At 37.3% G+C, this 20,469-nt stretch overlaps 2 protein-coding genes across 3 annotated transcripts in view; one reads left to right on the forward strand and one right to left on the reverse strand.

Annotated features, from left to right (window-relative positions):
- LOC128878496 (ankyrin repeat and death domain-containing protein 1A-like) overlaps window positions 1-19,931 on the forward strand; it is a 29,942-nt gene extending 10,011 nt beyond the window's left edge. The window contains exons 2-14 of one of the 2 annotated variants that reach the window (XM_054126740.1): window positions 6,908-7,061; window positions 8,155-8,258; window positions 9,435-9,533; window positions 9,871-9,969; window positions 10,711-10,917; window positions 13,776-13,973; window positions 14,148-14,246; window positions 15,284-15,382; window positions 15,493-15,591; window positions 16,374-16,469; window positions 17,328-17,562; window positions 18,334-18,462; window positions 19,060-19,931. In XM_054126740.1, the coding sequence (XP_053982715.1) occupies window positions 6,968-7,061; window positions 8,155-8,258; window positions 9,435-9,533; window positions 9,871-9,969; window positions 10,711-10,917; window positions 13,776-13,973; window positions 14,148-14,246; window positions 15,284-15,382; window positions 15,493-15,591; window positions 16,374-16,469; window positions 17,328-17,562; window positions 18,334-18,462; window positions 19,060-19,145 (1,644 nt within the window). In that variant the 5' untranslated portion in view covers window positions 6,908-6,967 and the 3' untranslated portion in view covers window positions 19,146-19,931. Of the gene's footprint in view, window positions 1-6,907; window positions 7,062-8,154; window positions 8,259-9,434; window positions 9,534-9,870; window positions 9,970-10,710; window positions 10,918-13,775; window positions 13,974-14,147; window positions 14,247-15,283; window positions 15,383-15,492; window positions 15,592-16,373; window positions 16,470-17,327; window positions 17,563-18,321; window positions 18,463-19,059 lie in introns of both variants that reach the window. The other variant, XM_054126739.1, reaches the window with a different exon arrangement.
- Window positions 648-20,469, reverse strand: part of LOC128878497 (heterogeneous nuclear ribonucleoprotein 27C) — a 61,526-nt gene continuing 41,704 nt past the window's right edge. Inside the window, exon 8 of the mRNA XM_054126746.1 lies at window positions 648-991. Within this exon, the coding sequence (XP_053982721.1) occupies window positions 930-991 (62 nt within the window). The 3' untranslated portion in view covers window positions 648-929. The remainder of the gene's footprint in view (window positions 992-20,469) is intronic.

The following is a 20,469-nucleotide window of genomic DNA, read 5'->3' on the forward strand; positions in this document are numbered from 1 at the left end:
TTTCTCCTGAGAAACTGCTGCGTTTCCTCTGTTTCTTATTGGATCGGTAAACCAAATCTCTAGTCAAGACAGTGACTTTTCTTTTATTCCCCTGTGTGGTTAAGATCGCATAAAAGTGCGATAAAAGGGCGCCAGATCACTTGGGGTTGTACAGTTAGGGTGAAAAGAATCTACGAGTCAAAGTGAAATTTCAATTATAAAAATAGATATGCAGAGAGCTGCAATTTTGGGATTGTTAAAAATAAAAATGTATTCCAAAAAGATATTGTAGATCATTTGGATTGTGCATTCAGGTAGAGTGAACCTACGTGAAATTTCAATTATAAAAACAGAAATGCAGAGTGAGATGAAATTTTGAAATTATTGAAAATAAAAATCTATGTTGCAAAAAAATATTATAGATTAATCGGGTTGTGCATTCAGGTAGAGTGAACCTACGTGAAATTTCAATTATAGAAATATAAATGCAGAGTGAGATGAAATTTTGAAATTATTAAAAATAAAAATGTATGTTGCAAAAAGAGATCAATTGGGTTGTGCATTCAGAGCCTACGTGAAATTTCAGTTGCTTAATATTTTGAAAAACCGAATACCTTTTTATTTCCAAGTATTTCCATTATGAACACAGGTTCCAATGATTGGTAATAGTTACGTTCGTTGGACGATCACGATAAATCTTCAAAGTTAGCGTTGGTTGTACAGCACGGTCCATTACGCCCCGTCTGTATCTGGACTTAGATGAAACTGTTTTAAAACCGTTCCAAGGAAAGTTCGTGTTTTCGAACATCTGCGTTCCAGCGTCCAATGTTTCTTGCCGAGAATAATTCGCGTTCTTCGGTATTTGACCTCCAGGTTTATGACCTGGTCGTTTTCATAAAGCGCAGAGAACGTAAGCAATTTATCACTCTGTTATTTTCTCCTTCAGGACGCTATCCTCGATTTCGCTGGGAGGAATGATCCTTAGAATCACATAACCGAGGCGAAGTATACTCTGTAACAAAAATAAACAAATTGTTATTTCGCCCATGTGCACAGGGAGTCAATGTTTTCCATACGTGACAATCATAGTCAATGTATTAGGTTGTCTCAAAAGTTTCTTTCACAACTTACACTCTTTGACAGTGTTTATACAAATAAACAACCTTAAAATTTGAAGTTTTCAAGTCGTTAAAAAACAATTGGTAACGTTTCACTTGGAACGTTCGACCTCAAAGTTAATAGTGACCGGTGGCAAGCAAGAATTATTTTTCTATCTTTAAATATTGTTAAACAAAAAAAGATGTGTCAATTTCGTAAATTGACTTGTAGATACGAAATGTACCCAGGGTTCTATTTCAGTTATTTGTAGGTCAATCGAAGCCACTGCGGGCTCCCCTCTTTCTCCTAACATTCGACGTGTAAGAATATTCGTGCCCCCGGCGAAATCGATCGTACAAGTATTGTTTAAGTACTCTCGTAACGCGTACCCTGCGATAACCATTATATCACTTCGTCCAATTTCTCTGGTCCCGGTTGTTGGAACTTCGTGTCATCGATAGCTGGTAAAAGCAAACATACCAGGAAACGAGAACGGAAAATCCAATAATGACGTTACTCTGTGTTACCTTTGCAAACGACGATTAATTAAATGTATTCTAATAGTATCGACGGTAAAATTGAAAACGTCTATTTAAGCACGTGCTATTCAATTTTCAAATTGACACATTCTTGATTCGCTCAGCGAGACTTAAAATACCTATTATTACAAGTGAATTCCTGTCTGAGCATGAATGGAATATTTCACTTAAAACTTTATTATTACTAAACACATCGTTTGGCAAAATTTTAGACGTGAAAAAGTGATCAATTGCACGATATATTCGAGAAATACCTATTATTTAATCGAAGTGAGCTCCTATCTGGCCATGAATGGAGTATTCTAGTTAAAACTTCATTCTTACTAAACACAGCGTTTTCCAAAATTTTAGATGTGGAAAAGTGATCAATTGCACGATATATTCGAGAAATATCTATTATTTAATCGAAGTGAGTTCCTGTCTGACCATATATGGATTATTCCACTTGAAATCTTCATTATTACTAAACACAGATATTTCGAAAATTTTAGACGTTGAAAATCGATTAATTGCACGATATATTCGAGAAATATATTACGTTCTTTTGTTAGTATTTGTGTTTTACAATATAATCATAGTTAAGTTCACTAACGATCCACTTGTATCGCGACGTACACGATTTCCACTGCATGTAACGATCGATACCAATCATATACCTCGCTCAACTGAATTTGGACAATGCCTCCTGTAAATGTGACCTATGGTTACAACGAGAACAATGTCACAGCGAATGTTTACCAGAGTCCGATTGATCCTTGACTCGAACAGGCAACATTTCGGTTCAGGAATCTCGACGTAGGACGTCGTTAAAGCTGCACCTTCGCGGGATCATTAAGTGACGATTAGGTTCGTTAACGAGAGGATAATAGTGTCTTCGAGCATCAAGCAACTATGTATGTCGAGACCCAACTCCTTAGCTGAATAGGAGCATTCCTTTGTACTTCCAAGGAAATTGTAGTAACTTGAGATCAGAAAATCAATTTTAACTTTTTACAAATTTCTGGAGTACGTAGTCTAGAGAATGCTTTTAATGTAACTTTTAATATAACAAGCACCAAACTACATTGTTGATTCCTAACAGAATGGTTTGTAATATAAATGGTCGTAACTTTGCAATTTTGACATTTTCCTAACAAAATTTATTAGAAATATTTCCAAGGCAATAAGAATTTCTATAAAATTCTATAAAATCCTGAAAAATCCCTATTCCTGCAAACCAATAACCAAACAAATTTGTCACACAGACCGTCGTTCGATTACTTTCAGAAACCAGCGCGAAAATGTAGGAGAAAGTCGGAGGAAACGATAATGACCGTCCATTTCGGACCAATTCAACTCTTCGCGTCCAGCGAATTTTTCCAGAAACCGCACGCCCCAGTTCTCCACTCTCGCGAGGAATTGCTCCTCCCTCTGTGGGATTGTAAACGGTCGCCTCGTAATTAAATTGAATTGTAAAAATGTTGAGAACATAGGCTGCAGGCGGGGAAGAAGGTGCTTATTAAAACTTTTCTACCGACGACAATTCCGACGGAAATGGTCGCCGGAATTTTTTGCTACACTGGATTCTGCTTGTCAAGCAGTTTTTCCGTTTTACAGTGGCGACTTTGCTGATTCCGAGGGTCGTTAAACATTTCCTTTGTCATTCGTCAAACGATAGGAAAAACGAGATTAATTTTCATTTGTTTGACCAACAAATGTATTTGTATACATATTTTCTAGGGGTTTTCTTTAAAAAGGACTTCAGAATTCGTGTTGTTTATAAAGCTTAAATGGTATGTAATACATGTATCGTTAACATGAATGGTAAAACCAGTATTTATATATATGATATATTATAATATTATGACTAGGTTTAAGTTATCTTTTTGTATCCTCAATAAATATCTTGTCAATATATAATATAATAATTAAAAGTATACCGAAAAATTAAAATAGTACAATTTAGATATACTATTTAATGTAGAATATTTACAATAGTACTATTAAGTAATACTATTAAATTCAGAATAGTTAACAGTTTATGGCACTCGATAATAAGAATAGTAAACTAAACATCAGAGATGAAAGAGTAACCAGAACCATTCTATGTATGTATTCAGACATATATAAAAATAAAAACGTCGGTGCGTATGTATGTCTGACCATGACGGCTAAATCCACTGAAGCTATCCACCTTATATTCACGCCATATGTTCCGTGTAGTGTTTCGGATTGTTTTTGTTTCTATGAGACCTTCTAGGTGGGGTAATTAAAATTATTAAAATATTATTGCTCCAAGGAAGTGATAACTCGTATAACGAAAAAGGTCTATATGAATTCTACGCAATTTAAAGAATCGAACCGCGTGTTTGGCGCCTAATCTAGAGGATCCAGGATGGAATGGCATAATATTTGCCGCGCATTGGATCCCATTAGTTCCACCTCCAATTCACCAGCGCCAGGAGTCATCGGAAGCAAGTGGAAATTTTAGACGCGTTGTCATTTCATTCCACGTGTTTCTCCAGCGCCGCAGACACCTTGGAAAATAATTCGATATCTTCCTTTGAGAACGGAAAACTAACAAAACCGGCGCTCAGTTGGCAGGAAATGCTTCATGTTTATACATTTCCAAAGCGTCGTCTTCCTTTGACGTCCCGACCGGCGATACTTCCGCAACAGAACTTCTGTCCCCCGGACGTTCGAAAAACCGAGCGTATACTCCGTGTTATAAACTCCATCAAACTTTCCGCGAAGAGTTAATACCGTTGCATGATAGAGAACGTCGAGGGGGTCACTTAAATGATATCCGCGAGGCGTGAATCGAGCATCTGTTGAAAATAAACATGGTTTTTCAGAAGTGCCGGGGCGATAACTCTGATTCGAGCGTGCGAACGAATTCTATGGCAATTGACTTCCTCGCGCTTGACTACTGCAATTTGCCTGTTTATTGCGAGACCGGTACAAGTTCCTCGATATCGAGGTATGAATGGTTTACGTTTTAAAGGATGATGAAGTTTCGCTTTTTATATACTAACTGAGTGAAACTGGTGATTTGTTTATTATACCATAGGTTGCGACAAAAAATTAGAAAATATAATTTACACTCTCAAAATAGAATAATATCTCCAATAATACAGACTGATATTTTTATAACACCACCAGTTGCGTCACAAAATTAGAAAATATAAATAACACTCTCAAAATAGAATAATATCTGCAATTATACAGACTGATATTTTTATTACACCACCAGTTGCAAGAAAAAATTAGAAAATATAATTTACACTCTGGAAGTAGAATAATATCTCCAATAATACAGACTGATATTTTTATTACACCACCAGTTACGACAACAAATTAGAAAATATAAATAACACTCTCAAAATAGAATAATATCTGCAATAATACAGACTGATATTTTTCTATTACACCAGCAGTTGCGTAAAAAACTTAGAAAATATAAATTACACTCTGAAAGTAGAATAATATCTCCAATAATACGGACTCGAACAGAGTTGAATCATGCTCCAGTTTATGCTAGTGTTTGGAGGATCTCAAGTTTTGATTTCCGGCTCAGCAGAGGATGATGCTGCGATTAGGTGACGTATTTAACGTCAAGAGTAGAGACGTCATCATCAGTTACGTTTCACAATTCAAAGCTCAATTATCTAATTACACAGGAGGAACCACTTCCCCAACGTGTTCTAGATTTCTGCGGGAAGGCAGGAAGTCGATTTCTGGACAAACGTGATTTCAGCTACCCCCTTGTCGCCAGTGACAAAGATCCATTCGATTTCTTTTTGCGAAACGGTGAAGTCAATTACGAAATGGAGTACTTTACTGAGGCTTAGATACAGCTGTGCTCGGTTCAATCGCTTCAGCAGGGAATCTTGAGATCGATAATGGTAAAAAGACTTAATTTATTTGTATGTAATTTGTCTGCTTCAATTTTGTTCAACACTATACAATTTCAATTATGTAATTGACGAAGGAACTTGGTTGTTCTCAAACAAAAATGGTAATGGAATTTAAGAGAAAAATGAGAAGCAAATACGAAAACATTATGTAAAATGTAAATATTAAGAGCAATTTGTGTTCTTTACTGGAACTTACATTTTATTTAATACTTTAGTCTTTACACGTAGTCTCGTTTTATTTACTGTTTATACTTGCTATTTCTTTTTTTATTAAAATTCCATTACTATCTTTGTTTGAGGAAAACCAAGTTCCTTCATCAATTATATAATTGAAATTTCATACTGTTGAGCATAATTGGAGCAAATTACATACAAACAATCCTTTTATCATTATCGATCCCATGATTTAATCAATAAATTCTTCGAAAGGGAAACACACGACTGATATTGCAATAAGTTACGCTGTCAATAACAATGCAAATAGTTTGAAACTCGTTTGTGTCTAACAGCGTAGGCACGAATGGGTTAACAACGAGCGATTCTGTCTTCGAAATTAATCGTTTCAGCTGTCAAACGGTTTGGAATATTGCTCGCGCGTCGTAATTTACAAATCGAATGACTGACTTCGCGTGTAATAACGTCGCTAGTAAAACCATCGATGGAAATTACAGAATGCGAGGTCTGCGTGCCGAGGAACGTGCATGCTCGAACGTACACATACAATTATTTCATTTATACGTCACGAACCACCTCGCGGACATGTCCTGGTTTCCGCGCTCGAACGAAAACTCAGGGGCGTTTTTGATTGCACGCGAAATCCTTTTTCAAGCGTAAACACGACTGCCACGGATTACACGACGCGGAATTCGTTCTACTGGATTCTACAAAAACAATCAATCACTGTTTGCTCTATTACGTGTTAATCAATAAAAGGAGATCGTTATCGAAGAGACATAATTTTTTGGACGATTTTTCTTTTCATATGAGTGTATAGTTTATATTTATACTTCTGGAGATGAATAATCACGTTTAATACATTCTTTCTTTTTAAAGAGGGAAAACTTGAAAGGAAGAACGAGATAATTGAGAATATTTTTTCAACGGAAAATAATAAATTCTATTATAATAATAAATTCAAGAATACTCGAAAGAATGTTTCTTGTGTCAGAATTTTCAACTTTGAAAATATCTGAAATTACGAAAATCCAGGAATGAAAAGATTTAAATGTAATCGCTGCGGGACTTTTTAATTGCATTACGTTTGCGTAATTACTCGAGTCACTTGAAAAGTTCTGCGAAATCGTCCCGGTTTTCGGGTCAACATCGTGGCTGAATCCAGCGCGCGAAGTTAACCAACCCGCAAACTACATGTTCGGTCAATGTTTCGATTTTCAGGTCTAATAATTACACGGGCTAACTAAACATGCGGACGAGGGGAACGTGAAGAGCGAAAATATGGTGGACAAAGAGGAAATAACGACGACACCATCGCCGGTGAATATCAACGAGGCGATCGAGGGAGAGGTGTTGAATCAAAAGACTGCTAGAAGTAAGTACCACGAAATAAGCGAAGAAAATCTATTCAACCCTTTATTTACCGGAGGAACTTCAAAGTCCACTTCTATGAAGTTCGGTTTTTAATTGTTGAATGGCAGTACAAATTTTTTTTTTTGAAGATTGTTATATAAGACCAAGATGGACGCCTGTATTTTAAAAACTTTTGAGAAATTCAGTAAATTAAAGGTTAACTTATAATAGAACTATTGCATCACTTAATAATAATATTCAATATAACGAAATGATTCATAGAGATTAATTATAGAAATGAATAAAAATGCCTTAGGAGGAGGAAAGAGATGTTCAGAAATATTTTTTTCTGCAAACGAAAAATCTTCTAACATGATAAACTTAAGAGTATTCAAAAGAATATTTCTTGTATCGAAAGTTTTCTACTCGAAAATATCTGAAATTACCAAAATATACAATTTCTTTCTGAACGAAAACAGAAGACTGTAAAACTGCGAACTGCCTTTTTTTATTTACTTTCCTTTTCGTTTGCATAACTCCCATCATCGGAAGAAACTCCAAGGGACATTCGGGCGCCTCTATTTTTAAAATTTCTAATCGCGCCGACATCAAAGAGGGAAAATTCTGTTTGCGGAACGAAAAATTGTACGGATGCAAGCTGCTCCGGGAAGACTGTCCGTTGCGATGCGAGAGTACAAGGGAAACGCGAAAAGGTGGAAGAAACATATGTAGATTTTCCGATGGTACGGGGTGAAATTTTCAGAGAGACTCTCGCTGGAAAAATGTTATTTGCGTAGACGTCCCGTGTGCATTCGAATCTTTTTGATGGGCTGCGCTAAAAACGGGAAAGTAGATTGAAATTAAAGTGGAATTCGCGTGCTGACAAATTTATTTCGCACTCGGGATTGGAGATTACAAAATGGGCGCTTGCGAGTCTTTCTAGCAATTCATATAATAATTATAATGTACAAAAACCTTTTCGATAGTTTTTCAACGAAGATAAATAAAAATTAGCCGAGATTCCTTGGAGCGGCTAATCGATTGTGTAGTAAAAATTTCATGATTTTGAAACTTGTTCGTCGATTGAAATTTATGGAAGTTTCTCTTTTTGCAAGTACTTAAGAACGACCTTTTGCTACACGAGGCTGTGATAAAAAACGAAGCGGAGACCGTTCGCAAAGTGCTCAAAGAGCCCGTCGACGTCGATTCTAGGAACAACGTAAGTTTCATTCGTACAATATCCAAAATCAATGAACCGTGGAGGTGTGCACCAGTGGTCGCCAACAAAAATTCTATTTTTTACTCGGAAAAAATAAAAATTCAAAATCACAAAGCTTCCAACACAACTTCTCTCGATTTTCAATAAATATTGTCTTGCAATAAATAATATGAATTCTTACATACAACGACTTTGAAACCTCGCCAATAGCTAACTAAAAATATTAAGATAGTTCTTGACGACTCAGAAATATTTCCATCGGAAGAAGTCGGAGAAATTTCGTGTTTAAAAAACAAGCATCTCGGCGCGAAGGTGGAGAATGTTCTCGTTGAAAATGGAATCTTTCGCTTGGCGCCACTTCGTTAACGTTAACGTCATGCAAAACGCGTTACACGCTCCGAAGCGCGAGATAACGTGACGCGGTTGAAGTAGTAGCGTGCCACGAATATAGTGCGACGTCTGTCTGACTGAGCACGGGACATATCACGTAGTGTACCGTCGCAACAGTTAAATCGTCATGATTCTGCTCTAGCCATGACCTTTGTCTCGGCATAAACGGATTATTCCACTTAAATTCCCATGACAGCCTGCGCTCTCTTCAAGCTTTTCCGAACAACGAGCCTTTTGTTTGATTAACGGGTACATACGGTCGGTCCTGTAACCATTCGTACTCTCTATTGAAGAAATTTGCTTAAAATAAATAATAGGAGGAAATTTTTCATTGTAAATATATACAGGAATAAACCTTGCACGTGGATATATTTATAACGAAATATTTAATTGGAAACTAATGGGAGTGTATAAACACTCAATTAATACTTTGAATCTTTATTTTATTTATTTATGGAAGCTTGGAAGATCGATCTTTATTTCATTCTGAATGAGAAACATGGAGAAGAAAATACTGGTGAAAATTAACAAGATGAAAATAACAGAGACGAACGTACAATACGTTCGAATAAAATTCTGATGAACCTCGAGTAATTTTTTCGTACAAAAATAGTGAAAATCGTGATAGATACAGAAAGGTTTATCTGTGTAACCATTCATCGAATAAACGTTGTAAATAAATTTCTGTTGGAACAAAATTCTGGCTATCTCTGGTGTGCACGTCCGTGTAGGTTTGTTATTTAATTTATCGCGAATATATCCGCACGATTGAAAATTACTGTTTAGTATGGCCGAGCGCCGATCCACTGGGCAGCGTCAAGGGGAAACACGGAAATCATCGAAATGCTGATGCAAGCGAAATGCGACATCGAGGCCAGAGACAAGGTAACATTTTATTAATAATGTTATAACAAAACGAATGATCGTGGCCAGGAGAAGCTAACGTTTTGTTATAACATTAATTTCTAACGAAATGTTCATCAACTAAATAATTTTCTAAAGATCGAGTAAATTTAAAAATTTGAAGAATTAATGCACTACAAATATTTGTATAAAATTTTTTTTTAAATATTCTTTCAATCTAAGCAAGGTTCCTGTATTAATTAAATAAAAATCGTATCGATTTTCTCGAGGACACTGATGGAAGTGTGGTTTCGAACGTTTACAAACTTTATGGGAATTTTGACGAGGTATAATTAAATTCTGTCTGTAATATTTGAAGTTCGGCATGCGCCCGTTGCACATGGCTGCTTGGTATGGGCACAGGGACGCCGTGAAGATGTTAATCAACGCCGGAGCAAATGTGTCAGCCGTCAACAAGGTATTCTCGTAATTAAGCGAATAAATATTCATTACTTACTCTGAATACCGCGTAACCTAGGACTAACCGACACCGACGACAGCCATTAAAATCGAATTAATTCGAGACTCTCGAAATCCACGAGCCCCTTTATTCACTCACTTTCAATTAAACTACAAGAGACATCGTCCAAATATTTTCGTCAAAATAATTAAATACAAAAATGAAATTTTCTTTCAATATTCCAAGTCACTTGGAATATTGTCATGAATATTACAGTTATTCAATATTATTCAAAATATAAAAGAGAAAGATTTTATTGCTATTCTGAAACGATGCAGTAATTTCTATACAAAAGAGTGTTAGTATGTTCAAGGGTTTCAATATTCCAACTCACAACTTGCATCGTCGTGAAATAAATTATTACAAAGTTACAAATATTCAAAATATAAAAAAGAAAAATTATTGTTATTCTCAAACGATGCAGTAATCTTTATACAAAACAATATTAGCCAAAGTTTTAAATATAAAATACCAATATTTTCTCTAACAGAAAAAAAGACAGAAAAAATGGCATAACTATCTATGATCTATCCTATTGGTTCTGAAATCTCCAACGAATCGATGACAAAGAAAATTTCTATGGCGCGGTAGGAGGAAACGAAAACTTTCCGCGTTAATACAGTTACAGAGAGAGAGAACGAGTGGAATGGTATTCGTTTGAAGCCCGACACAAATAATCAAAGTTTTCCTTTGTCGCAGAAACAATACACTCTTTTAATGTGCGCCGCCCGCGGCAGCAACGTCGGCGTAGTCGAGTACCTCGCGGAGGCCGTGGAATCGTTGAACGGCGATGCAACCGATTGCACCGGTGCAACTGCACTTCATCACGCAGCTAGTGCCGGTCACCCGACTGTGATAACAGCCCTCTCCAGCATACCTTGGCTCGAGCTAAATGTCACGGACAAGGTAAGAGCCGGGAGGCGTCATAATTTCCCTGTAGACCGTCACTTAACTAACCAGGTGGCGCGAGATAGAAGGGGGGGGGCCCCCCCAAGACTCTTAGAATTGAAGAGCAGGCGTGAAAGAAATTTTTTAACGCGCAGGAAAATGGAGAAAACTTCAACGTATCTTTGCGTATCGATAGAGGAAATAGTGGTACCTCAACCAGCGTGAAATTACTTTAATATTAATGATAAAGGAAGCTAATTACGTGTTGTTCAGTATGTTTATATAGAAAAGGGGTCACGAACCCTAAGGGTAGGAACGAAAGAAATTTTTTAACGCGCAGGAAAATGGAGAAAACTTCGACGACTCTTTGCGTATTAATAGAGGAAATAGTGGTACCTCAACCAGCGTGAAATTACTTTAATATTAATGATAAAGGAAGCTAATTACGTGTTGTTCAGTAAGTTTATATAGAAAAGGGGTCACGAACCCTAAGGATAGGAACGAAAGAAAATGTTGAATTAAAGCGCGAACTTGGAAAATTTAAAATATATCTTTCTGTATTAATAAAGAGAAGAGTGGTACCATGGCTACCAATTCATAAATTGGTTACGTAATTGCATTTTTTATTTTTATAATAAAGGAAACTAAACGCAAACGTTTTAATTAAATCGTGGCATTGGTACGAAGTTAATCAAATTGGAAATTAAGAATTAAAAAACACACCTGCTCCCGGCGTACCAAAATATGAACCAAAATATATGTCCTGGTTTCGTTTGCAATACGAGCGTGACGAGGGGCGGATTTTCAACCAAACTAAAGTATTGAATATTCTTCGGGTGGAACAGTGAGTTTTTACGAAAAAGAGTGAAATATCTTTTATGAGTTGGAAGGAGAAGTTTGAATGTTTTGAGACGGGAATTTCTTTTTGGAAGTTATTCCAAACTCTGAACGGATCGTTCGAAACAGTGGAAGCGTGCTCCTGGAATCCCGTGTGAAAGTTTGAAAGGCCGAATCGGTTCGCCGATATTAATATCCCTAAATCCATCACTTTTTCAATTTAATGCCTGTAATACGTTTTGTAACGAATTTCAGAGAGTGGGCATGGAAGATAAGAAGTAGGTTAATCGATCGAGGAAGCGTTTCATTTAATATTATTATACAACAAGGGGTGTTCAATTTTTTTTTCTCGTGGAAAATAAAATGAAAGAATCCGATATTACATTCTCAGAGAATAGTAATCCTCTGGATGTACAAGAATTATCGAATAACGATAAATCACTGTTTAGAACATGTTTCTCATACATAATTTTGTACGAAATTTTCAAAATCAAGAAAGGTTAATTGAGTAATTTTTAGTGAGTAGATGAAAGTTTGATTGAAATAATTTTCTTATTTCCACGGTTTCATTGAAATAAAGACCACTCTAGTGCACGTACGACGTCTCTACTTGCTCGGCGACTATATCTGCGACGATATGACGCCGAGGTGAAGCGCTTGATCGAAATCCAGGACGTGAGACTGGGATGCATTGAAACACAATAGCTTTGGATCTCGATAATGAAATCCTAGAGAAACGTTGATCGAAACAGCCCTTTGTAAATTCGATACGAAGAAATCGAGCAGAAGGTAGAGAGGAAACTTCAATTTTCAGAGCCTCGATGAAGTAATTCTTTTGCAGTGTCGTTTGCAATGTCTTTTGGAGTGTCGTCTTGGGTCAGGAGTATTTACATTCGCGCTCGAGTTTGCAATTTTCTTGCACAATTACTCTTGAGTTAAAAATAGTCGATTTGAAAGTCATCGATCAAACGCATTTCGCAAACGCATTTACACGGCCGAACTTATACAAACAGCGATGAGAGTAATCTCGAATTAGTATTTTAAACGACAATCGTAACGAGAACGTTGCGCGATGATTTTTTCCATTTGAAAACAAACGATCACACGCTTTAAGAATATTTATTGCGTGGCGCGAAACGTCGGCGGTGTAATCGCAGGATTATCCCGATGCACGGGGAAGATTTACTTTCTCAAATATTAATCCGTTTCAAATTGAAACGAAAACGCAAATATCCGCGTGCTGCTGGATGCGAACGCAGGAAACGTCAATTTATGTAGAAACTGGTCCACGCGGCTTCTTCCCGATTCAGGTGCCGAGAAACTGGGTCTCTGGCATTAGCTATATTGCCTTCTTATCGCGAAGACAAGCGAAATCCCCGAAGGAGAGGGGGCGAACCACAGCTGCGTTGCAACTGCAGTCCTTTGAGGGAATTTTATGGAACTTGTGTCGGTTTACAAGTGCTTCCGACTCTCTCGGGAGTTGCGCGACCTATCGATCTATCGGAATCCCTGTGGACCATGGCGATTGTAAAGACAGAAGACGCCCTTTAACCCTTTACAGGTCACTGGCACTCGTTACTACTGAGGAAAAGGCGGGAGTTTTGTATTTTTAAGTTTCTATGCTCATACTTTGAATGGAAAAAATGGTGGAAGAAATATTCCCAGAGAGTTCTGTCCTATTAAGGTACTCCTAGCCCTTTACACCATGGCACTCGAAGATAGTACCATTACAGGGAGCTAACAATTTATACGACTAAACTCTTCTTCTACCATGATTGAAACTCATTCAAAGTATACAAATTTACAGCTTATTAGAAACCTATTTATGAACCAGTATCGCTTCGAACAGTTCGAGAGTTACCGAGATCTAAAATAAACAAAGACTGTCGCTTCTAAGTCGCCCCGGGAGTGCAGAGAGTTAGGTTAACCCTTCAACCATTGAGTAACTTGAAAACAGTGGCAAAGTGGGGCAATATTTGCTTCCTCTAGCACTCTTTGTATATCTTCTTATTATGGGTAAATTTTACAATGATTTTTAGAAAGGACAGACACCAATACACTGTGCTTGCGCGGAGGAACACCTGGAAGCTGTGGAGATTCTTATAGGGCTAGGAGCAAACGTGGACGCACAGGACAACGAAGGAAACACCCCTCTTCACGTGGCTACCAGAACGAGGCACACGGCCATAGCTCAATTGTTACTAAAGGCTGAAGCTAATACCGAGCTGACTGATCAAGTAATTAATTCATCCATTTAGCTAAGCAAAGTTAATTCATAAATTGTATTCACATTTGTAACAATTGTACTCTCGTGTGAGAAGTTTGAAAAATCTCGTCAATCTTTCTTTACACTCCCAAGACATTTTATTGACAATTAAGCCAATCCATAGAGTCTGAATTGCGGTTATTAGATGGGTTTCACTCCCCTTCACGTCGCCGCCAGTCAGGGTTGCAAAGGAATACTAGACTCGATGATTCAACACGGTGCAGAGCTCAATAAGCAATGCAAGGTACGCTTTCAATTCCGACATTCGCGAATTATTAGGTTGTATAATAAGTTCATTCGCGTTTTGTCGTGAAAATATTAAATGTTACCAATTACAGTACGCGTAATGAGATTTTAAATAACCATTGAATGAATTTTTAGTTGTAAATTGTAAAATGTTATTCGCAGCCTCTCGCGGAGTAATGTCCAACAAAAAACTAGATCTAAACCAACTCAGAAAGTATTTCCGTTTAAACCGTACGTACATTAACGGTATTCAATATTGTCCCTCCATCAAAAACTACACCAAATCTTTTCAGACAGTATGTACAGTAACGGTATTCAATATTGTCCCTCCATCAAAAACTACACCAAACCTACTCAGACAGTACGTATATTGTACGCTATTCAATATTGCCGTCGTACCAAAAACTACACCAAAGTTACTCAGACAGTATGCCCATTAACAGTGTTCAATATTGCAGCCTCGCCCAAAAACTACAGTAAACTTCTTCAGACAGTACGTACATTAACGGTATTCAATATTGTCCCTCCATCAAAAACTACACCAAACCTACTCAGACAGTACGTATATTGTACGCTATTCAATATTGCCGTCGTACCAAAAACTACACCAAAGTTACTCAGACAGTATGTACATTAACAGTATTCAATATTGCTGCCCCCACCAACTATCCTAAATCTACTCAGACAATATTTCCGTGTAGACAGCATATGCAACAACAAGTTTATCGCATTCCCCATTACGAGTTGGGAATTAAATAAAATCACCGGTCGATTTGATAAACATTCCATAATTTATCACATTTACCAACTTTAATGGGGATAATATGGGCTTCTGCTATCTTTGAGGAATATATATATACTCCTTCAACTCTTCCAACCCTCTCAGCTCGATACATTCATCCATTCCAGCTAACGTAAACAACAGTTTCGCGTTAACACTTCTCTAAATGCGTACCGTGGACGCGAACGAACTTGTTAGACAACCTAATAGAATCGAGTAACTATCCGTCTTCGTGACACTTTATCGGTTTGCAGTACGGAAACACGCCTCTACACTTAGCCTGTCAGAACAACGAAGTAGAAACGGTCGAGATACTGATTAACAAAGGGGTCGACCTGAACTGCTTGAACTTGGTGCGTAAAACGACCGCGTTCACGACTAGACTCCTTCCATTCGCTCGATTCTGATCGTACAGGTATTATGTCTCTACGATTCTTAGACGATACCTCGCGACATGTTTCAGAGACTACAGTCGCCGATCCACATCGCTGCAGAGATGGGCCACACAGACATATGTGAGCTGTTGCTTGCAGCAGGTGCGAATATCGAGCAAAGAGAACAGGTGAACACTGATCGTACACCTTCTCTTTCCTTTGGTTCCGTTTATTTCAAATTTCTGAAGCGAAAAATACTCAAGATAAATTCATTGATAAATTAGAGATAAATTGAGGCCACTGAATTATAAAGAAAAATTGGAAGCTATGATTTTCATTTAATTATTTCTATGCTGCCATTTATTAATGATTGAGGAAATTAAACACACGTCACTTTGGTTTTATAAAGCATCCTAGCTATGCGTTCTAGGCCATGGCTTAATTTTAAAAAAAATGTTACTTAGGCCTCTCTGGATCTCAAAGCCACAATTCCATAGTAATTCTGAAATCTGTAAAAAAAAATCGTATCTGCAGAACAAATTATCTGAGATATCGATACATCAGCAAACGTAATTGGCTATAGTGGCACTATGTACATCCTGGCACCATTTCTATTCAAAGTCTCAGTCTCAGACACAGAGTTAGTTATTTCTCATTAAAAACCAAACTATTTTCGTATTTAATATTTTTTTGTCATCGTTAGTCTCTAAGAAATTTAATTAAATCTTCGTTCACAACTTCCGAGAGTAGTTTCTACCAAATACCAAGTGGCGACCGCGAGTCGTCCCCCGAGTGGAGAGGGTTAACTTTGGTTTAACGTGACAAAAGCTCCGAAGCAACGTTTCCACGTTTGCGCACGTTTCGCGCGAGATCAGCCGGTGTCAAAATTTGTCTATTCGACGTGTAACCGTCGACGCGACCGGCCAACTTCGTAACAAAGTTTCGAACGGAGTTGTTTGGATGTTTACAGAGCGGCAGGACGCCATTGTACGTCGCAGCGAGAGGCAGTTTTACAGCCATCGTAGATATGATTATTAAAACTGCCAGGCTAGACTACCCCGCACCGGTAAGTGCCTTAAAACTGACCGTTTACGGCTTTCCTTATTTTAATATTTTCTTTTATGGGATACTTGGTTCAACATCATAACGCACTTTTGGCGAGGCTGAGATTACTGTAATTCCTGGAGTCGACAATTGGGGATACACAATTTAAAAATTACCAACACTATCGTTTATATATTTATATATTTTCATTCACCATTTCCTTTACTTTAGCGGTGTTATGTTCAGTTGAAGACGTTGAATTTGTAAATGCACTGTATCACTCATACGCACGTGTTTTTTATAAAGTTGATTCACCGTAAGCCTTATGTAACATTTTCAACGCTTCGGCACATGAAATTCCATTTGCAATGCAAAATTCAAGACAGATTCTTTGTTCGATATTTTTATCCATCGCAAAAATCGCTAAACATACTTATGCTGAACTGACAAAATGACGCGCTGTAAACAAACTAAATGACAAGTGACGATCAAACTCCGCGGGAGTATAGAGAACAGTAGTTCCAATTTAGTGACAAAAAGAATTACAAAAATCCCTTTAAGCGGGCTTTTTAAATGATCGATTCCTGGTACTTTCTTGACAGAAGTATAAAAAGATTGTTGCCACTCAGGTGAATTCAAAATATTTTTACATTTAGGTTAGAAGAGAGACTAGTTTTCCTCGAAAACTACACTATTAGGATTTTTCTTTTATTATTACTCCAAGTAAACCCTGAAAATCAAATTACAAGGACAAGAAAAGAAAGTAATTCAGGTCTGAAAGGGTTAATAGAAAGGTCTTTGGGGGAACAAACAGTTGAACTGCTTTAAAATTCCCATCTTTGGGAATTAATTCGAATGAAAAATTTCCCTGCTTTTCCAGGAAGCTTCGACGTCCGAGAAGGAAATTCGAGATCTGACGCCCGCGAGAAGAAGATGGCGAGAGGGATCTAGGGGTGGAAGTATCTCCAGCAATAATTGCGGGCTCCCAGAGCACATTCGATCGGTTCTATGGAAGTTGGCGTACAAACACTTGGGTCCTGAAGATTGGAAGAAGCTGGCTCTTCACTGGGCCTTCACGCACGAACAAATTCGCGCGATTGAGCACCAGTATACTGGTAAAATACAATTCTAAATGAATTACGAGCGTGAGTACCTTGCAGGCTTCGTGAAAAATACGGAAACAATTCTGACAAACTAAACACTAAATTGGAACTGGTCTGTACCTCCAAACCTGGGAATTTTTTAAATAAAATCAGGTTACTTCATAGTGACGTATGATAAAGTATTTCGTAGTATTATTATTGGGTTTACTTCAAACTGGAAGGTTGAGTTGAGAAAATGTTTGGAAATTATTATGAAATTTGCCAAGGTCTGGTGCTAAAGTAGATTAAGTATATCATGATATTATTAATACTATTACTTGAAACAGAAATTTTGGTTATTTCCAAATTAGGAGGTAGATTTGAGAAATTATTTGGAAATTATTATGAAATTTGTCAAAGCCTGGTGCAAATTAAATTAAGTACTTCATGATATTATTAATACGATTACTTCAAACAGACATTTTGGTTATTTCCAAACCAGGAGGTAAATTTGAGAAATTATTTAGAAATTCTTATAAAATTTGTCAAGGCCTGGTGCAAACTAAATTAAGTATTTCGTGAAAATTATTATAAAATTGCCCAGGTCTGGTACAAACACGAAACGAAACACAAGAATTCATCAAGGTACAAAATTAAATACGAAAAATCTAGCCAGCAATACTAAAAATCTAGAGAGAACTATAACGAAAGATAAACAAGTGACGATTGAATATTTGCACCTCGGTGTTCCCTCCGTAAACAGAGGGCAGCCTTATGAAAAGGACGATAAAGCTCCTATCGTAGGTCCTTCGAGCTACAAGGAGCACGGCTTCCGGATGCTGATGATCTGGGCATCGGGACTGAGTCCTGACATCTCCATAGCAAAGGAACTCTGCGACGCTTTGTCTGCGGTCGACAAAAAGGCTGCCGCGGGTAAATAACTTTTTAACTGGCTGCCCTAATTGTCAAGGGAGTATTCTACTTCAGACGGTATAACGCATTTTCTTAACGTTTGTGAATTTAAAAATTATCATTTTAACACTCCAAAATTTTAACGTTTCACGCTATGAATATTTTTTGCGTCCGGTGGTAATCAATAATGGACTCTTTTGGGTAATAATGATTGACTGGTGTATTTTAAACAGTGCATGGGTCATGCAGATGTATAACACTTTTTTCTACATTATTTGTCACTTTTCAAACATGGTGGCTTGATGAGACTTTGTTACTATTCCTTACACTTCTGTACACTGTATTCTTTTCATTTTCTTTTATCGTTCTATTTTCTGACACCACAGCTATAGCCCTGTAAGTCCCAAAGGGACCAATGGCTCGGGTACCTCGGGTTCGCCAAACCAGTACCGTAGCCACAATCAAACATGGCTACGGCCCCTGAGGTCGAGTAATAAATAAGATAATAAATAGAAATTGTCCAAAAAATAATTCTGTGCAACTCCTAATTCGTCTGAAGTAAAATATTCCCTTATTCATCAACGCAAATTGATTTTCTAAGACTACAAATGATTGCAGAATCGGTTCGCAAACAATTGGATCAAGAGAAGGAGGGCAAAGCGAAGTCGAACAAGCAGCGCTGTCACAAATGCTCCATCGCTTAAATGCAACGATTTTAATACTCCGCCTGCGATAGGAAAACAGGTGAAAAACTGTAAGACTATCAAGGAACTCAAATCGATCGCTGTAGTCGGAAATAATTGTCGGGGTTCTAGCGACGCTCGTGTTGTGACGTATGTATCCGTATATAGTCGCCGATCTTACCTTTTTTACAGTACGACGTTTCGATATGAACTCGCGGTTTCATAGTGAGATTATTGTGTATAGATACGAAGAGAATCAACGAAACGTGTTACACGAGTCAACGAAAGCATTCGATGTGAGAACTCTCGAATCGCGGGGCAAATAAGATAAAAAAATATCACGCGAACGTATAAATTTTACAGTCGCGACGTTTCGCGTGGATTAGAAACGCGTTTGTACATATTTTTGGAAAAGTGCCATCGTCTCTCGACCTGCCTCGAAACATTTATTTCGATTGGTTTTCGTTCTGGTTTCGTATGGACAAAATTCGCGTCTAGTTTCCAATAACGAATACAAAATAAATTGTTTCTATCAACACTTTCGCTTTGGACACGTATACGCATTAATAGATTTTCATATAATAAGATCGTGGAGTTAATTCGAAATTCAGCAATGTTTGCAACAAAACAAGCCGTCCTGTCTCGTTTCATTCTTGGCCAAAATCGAACGTACTCTTCGAAGATCACGGTTCTGTTCGTCGATAGTCGCGCGAAACCAGGTATCTGTAATTAGAAACGTGAAATACGTACCTTGGAGTATGAGCGGGCGATGCGAAGCCGGGCTTTCGATGTGATAAAAGAAAGAAATAGATTTAGAGCGTAATTAAAGACGAAAATGTCTCAAAGCTTTCAATAATTGTACAATTCATGAACGACAATCTACATATCCGAGAAAAGTGTACGATTCAATAAACGAGTAATTAAAGTGTCTCGAGATTTTTAAACGATCACTCCGATTTAAATCTGTGCGCCCTTTGGATATGTTGTATGAATTCTATTTTGCTCCAGAAAAATAATTTTAAAAATATTTTGAAAAAGGACTAGTTGCATCTAAATGGAATGCAGTTACTTTTTTATAAACTGGCTTCTACTCGTCTCTAAATAAAAAGAACTCGAACTTAAATTTCTGCACTCATAACACTCATCGTTAGACACTGTAGATATTAACAGAAATTAATTTGAATGCATTTATTCTTTATAAACTGGCTTCTACTCGCCTCTAAATAAACGAAACTCGAACTTAAACTTCTACTAATTATAACACTCATCCTTGGACACTGTAGATATTAAAAAAAAATAAATTTGAATGCATTTATTCCTTATAAACTGGCTTCTACTCGTCTCT

This window comes from Hylaeus volcanicus, chromosome 6 (assembly GCF_026283585.1).
Source record: "Hylaeus volcanicus isolate JK05 chromosome 6, UHH_iyHylVolc1.0_haploid, whole genome shotgun sequence".
Taxonomy (NCBI): domain Eukaryota; kingdom Metazoa; phylum Arthropoda; class Insecta; order Hymenoptera; family Colletidae; genus Hylaeus; species Hylaeus volcanicus.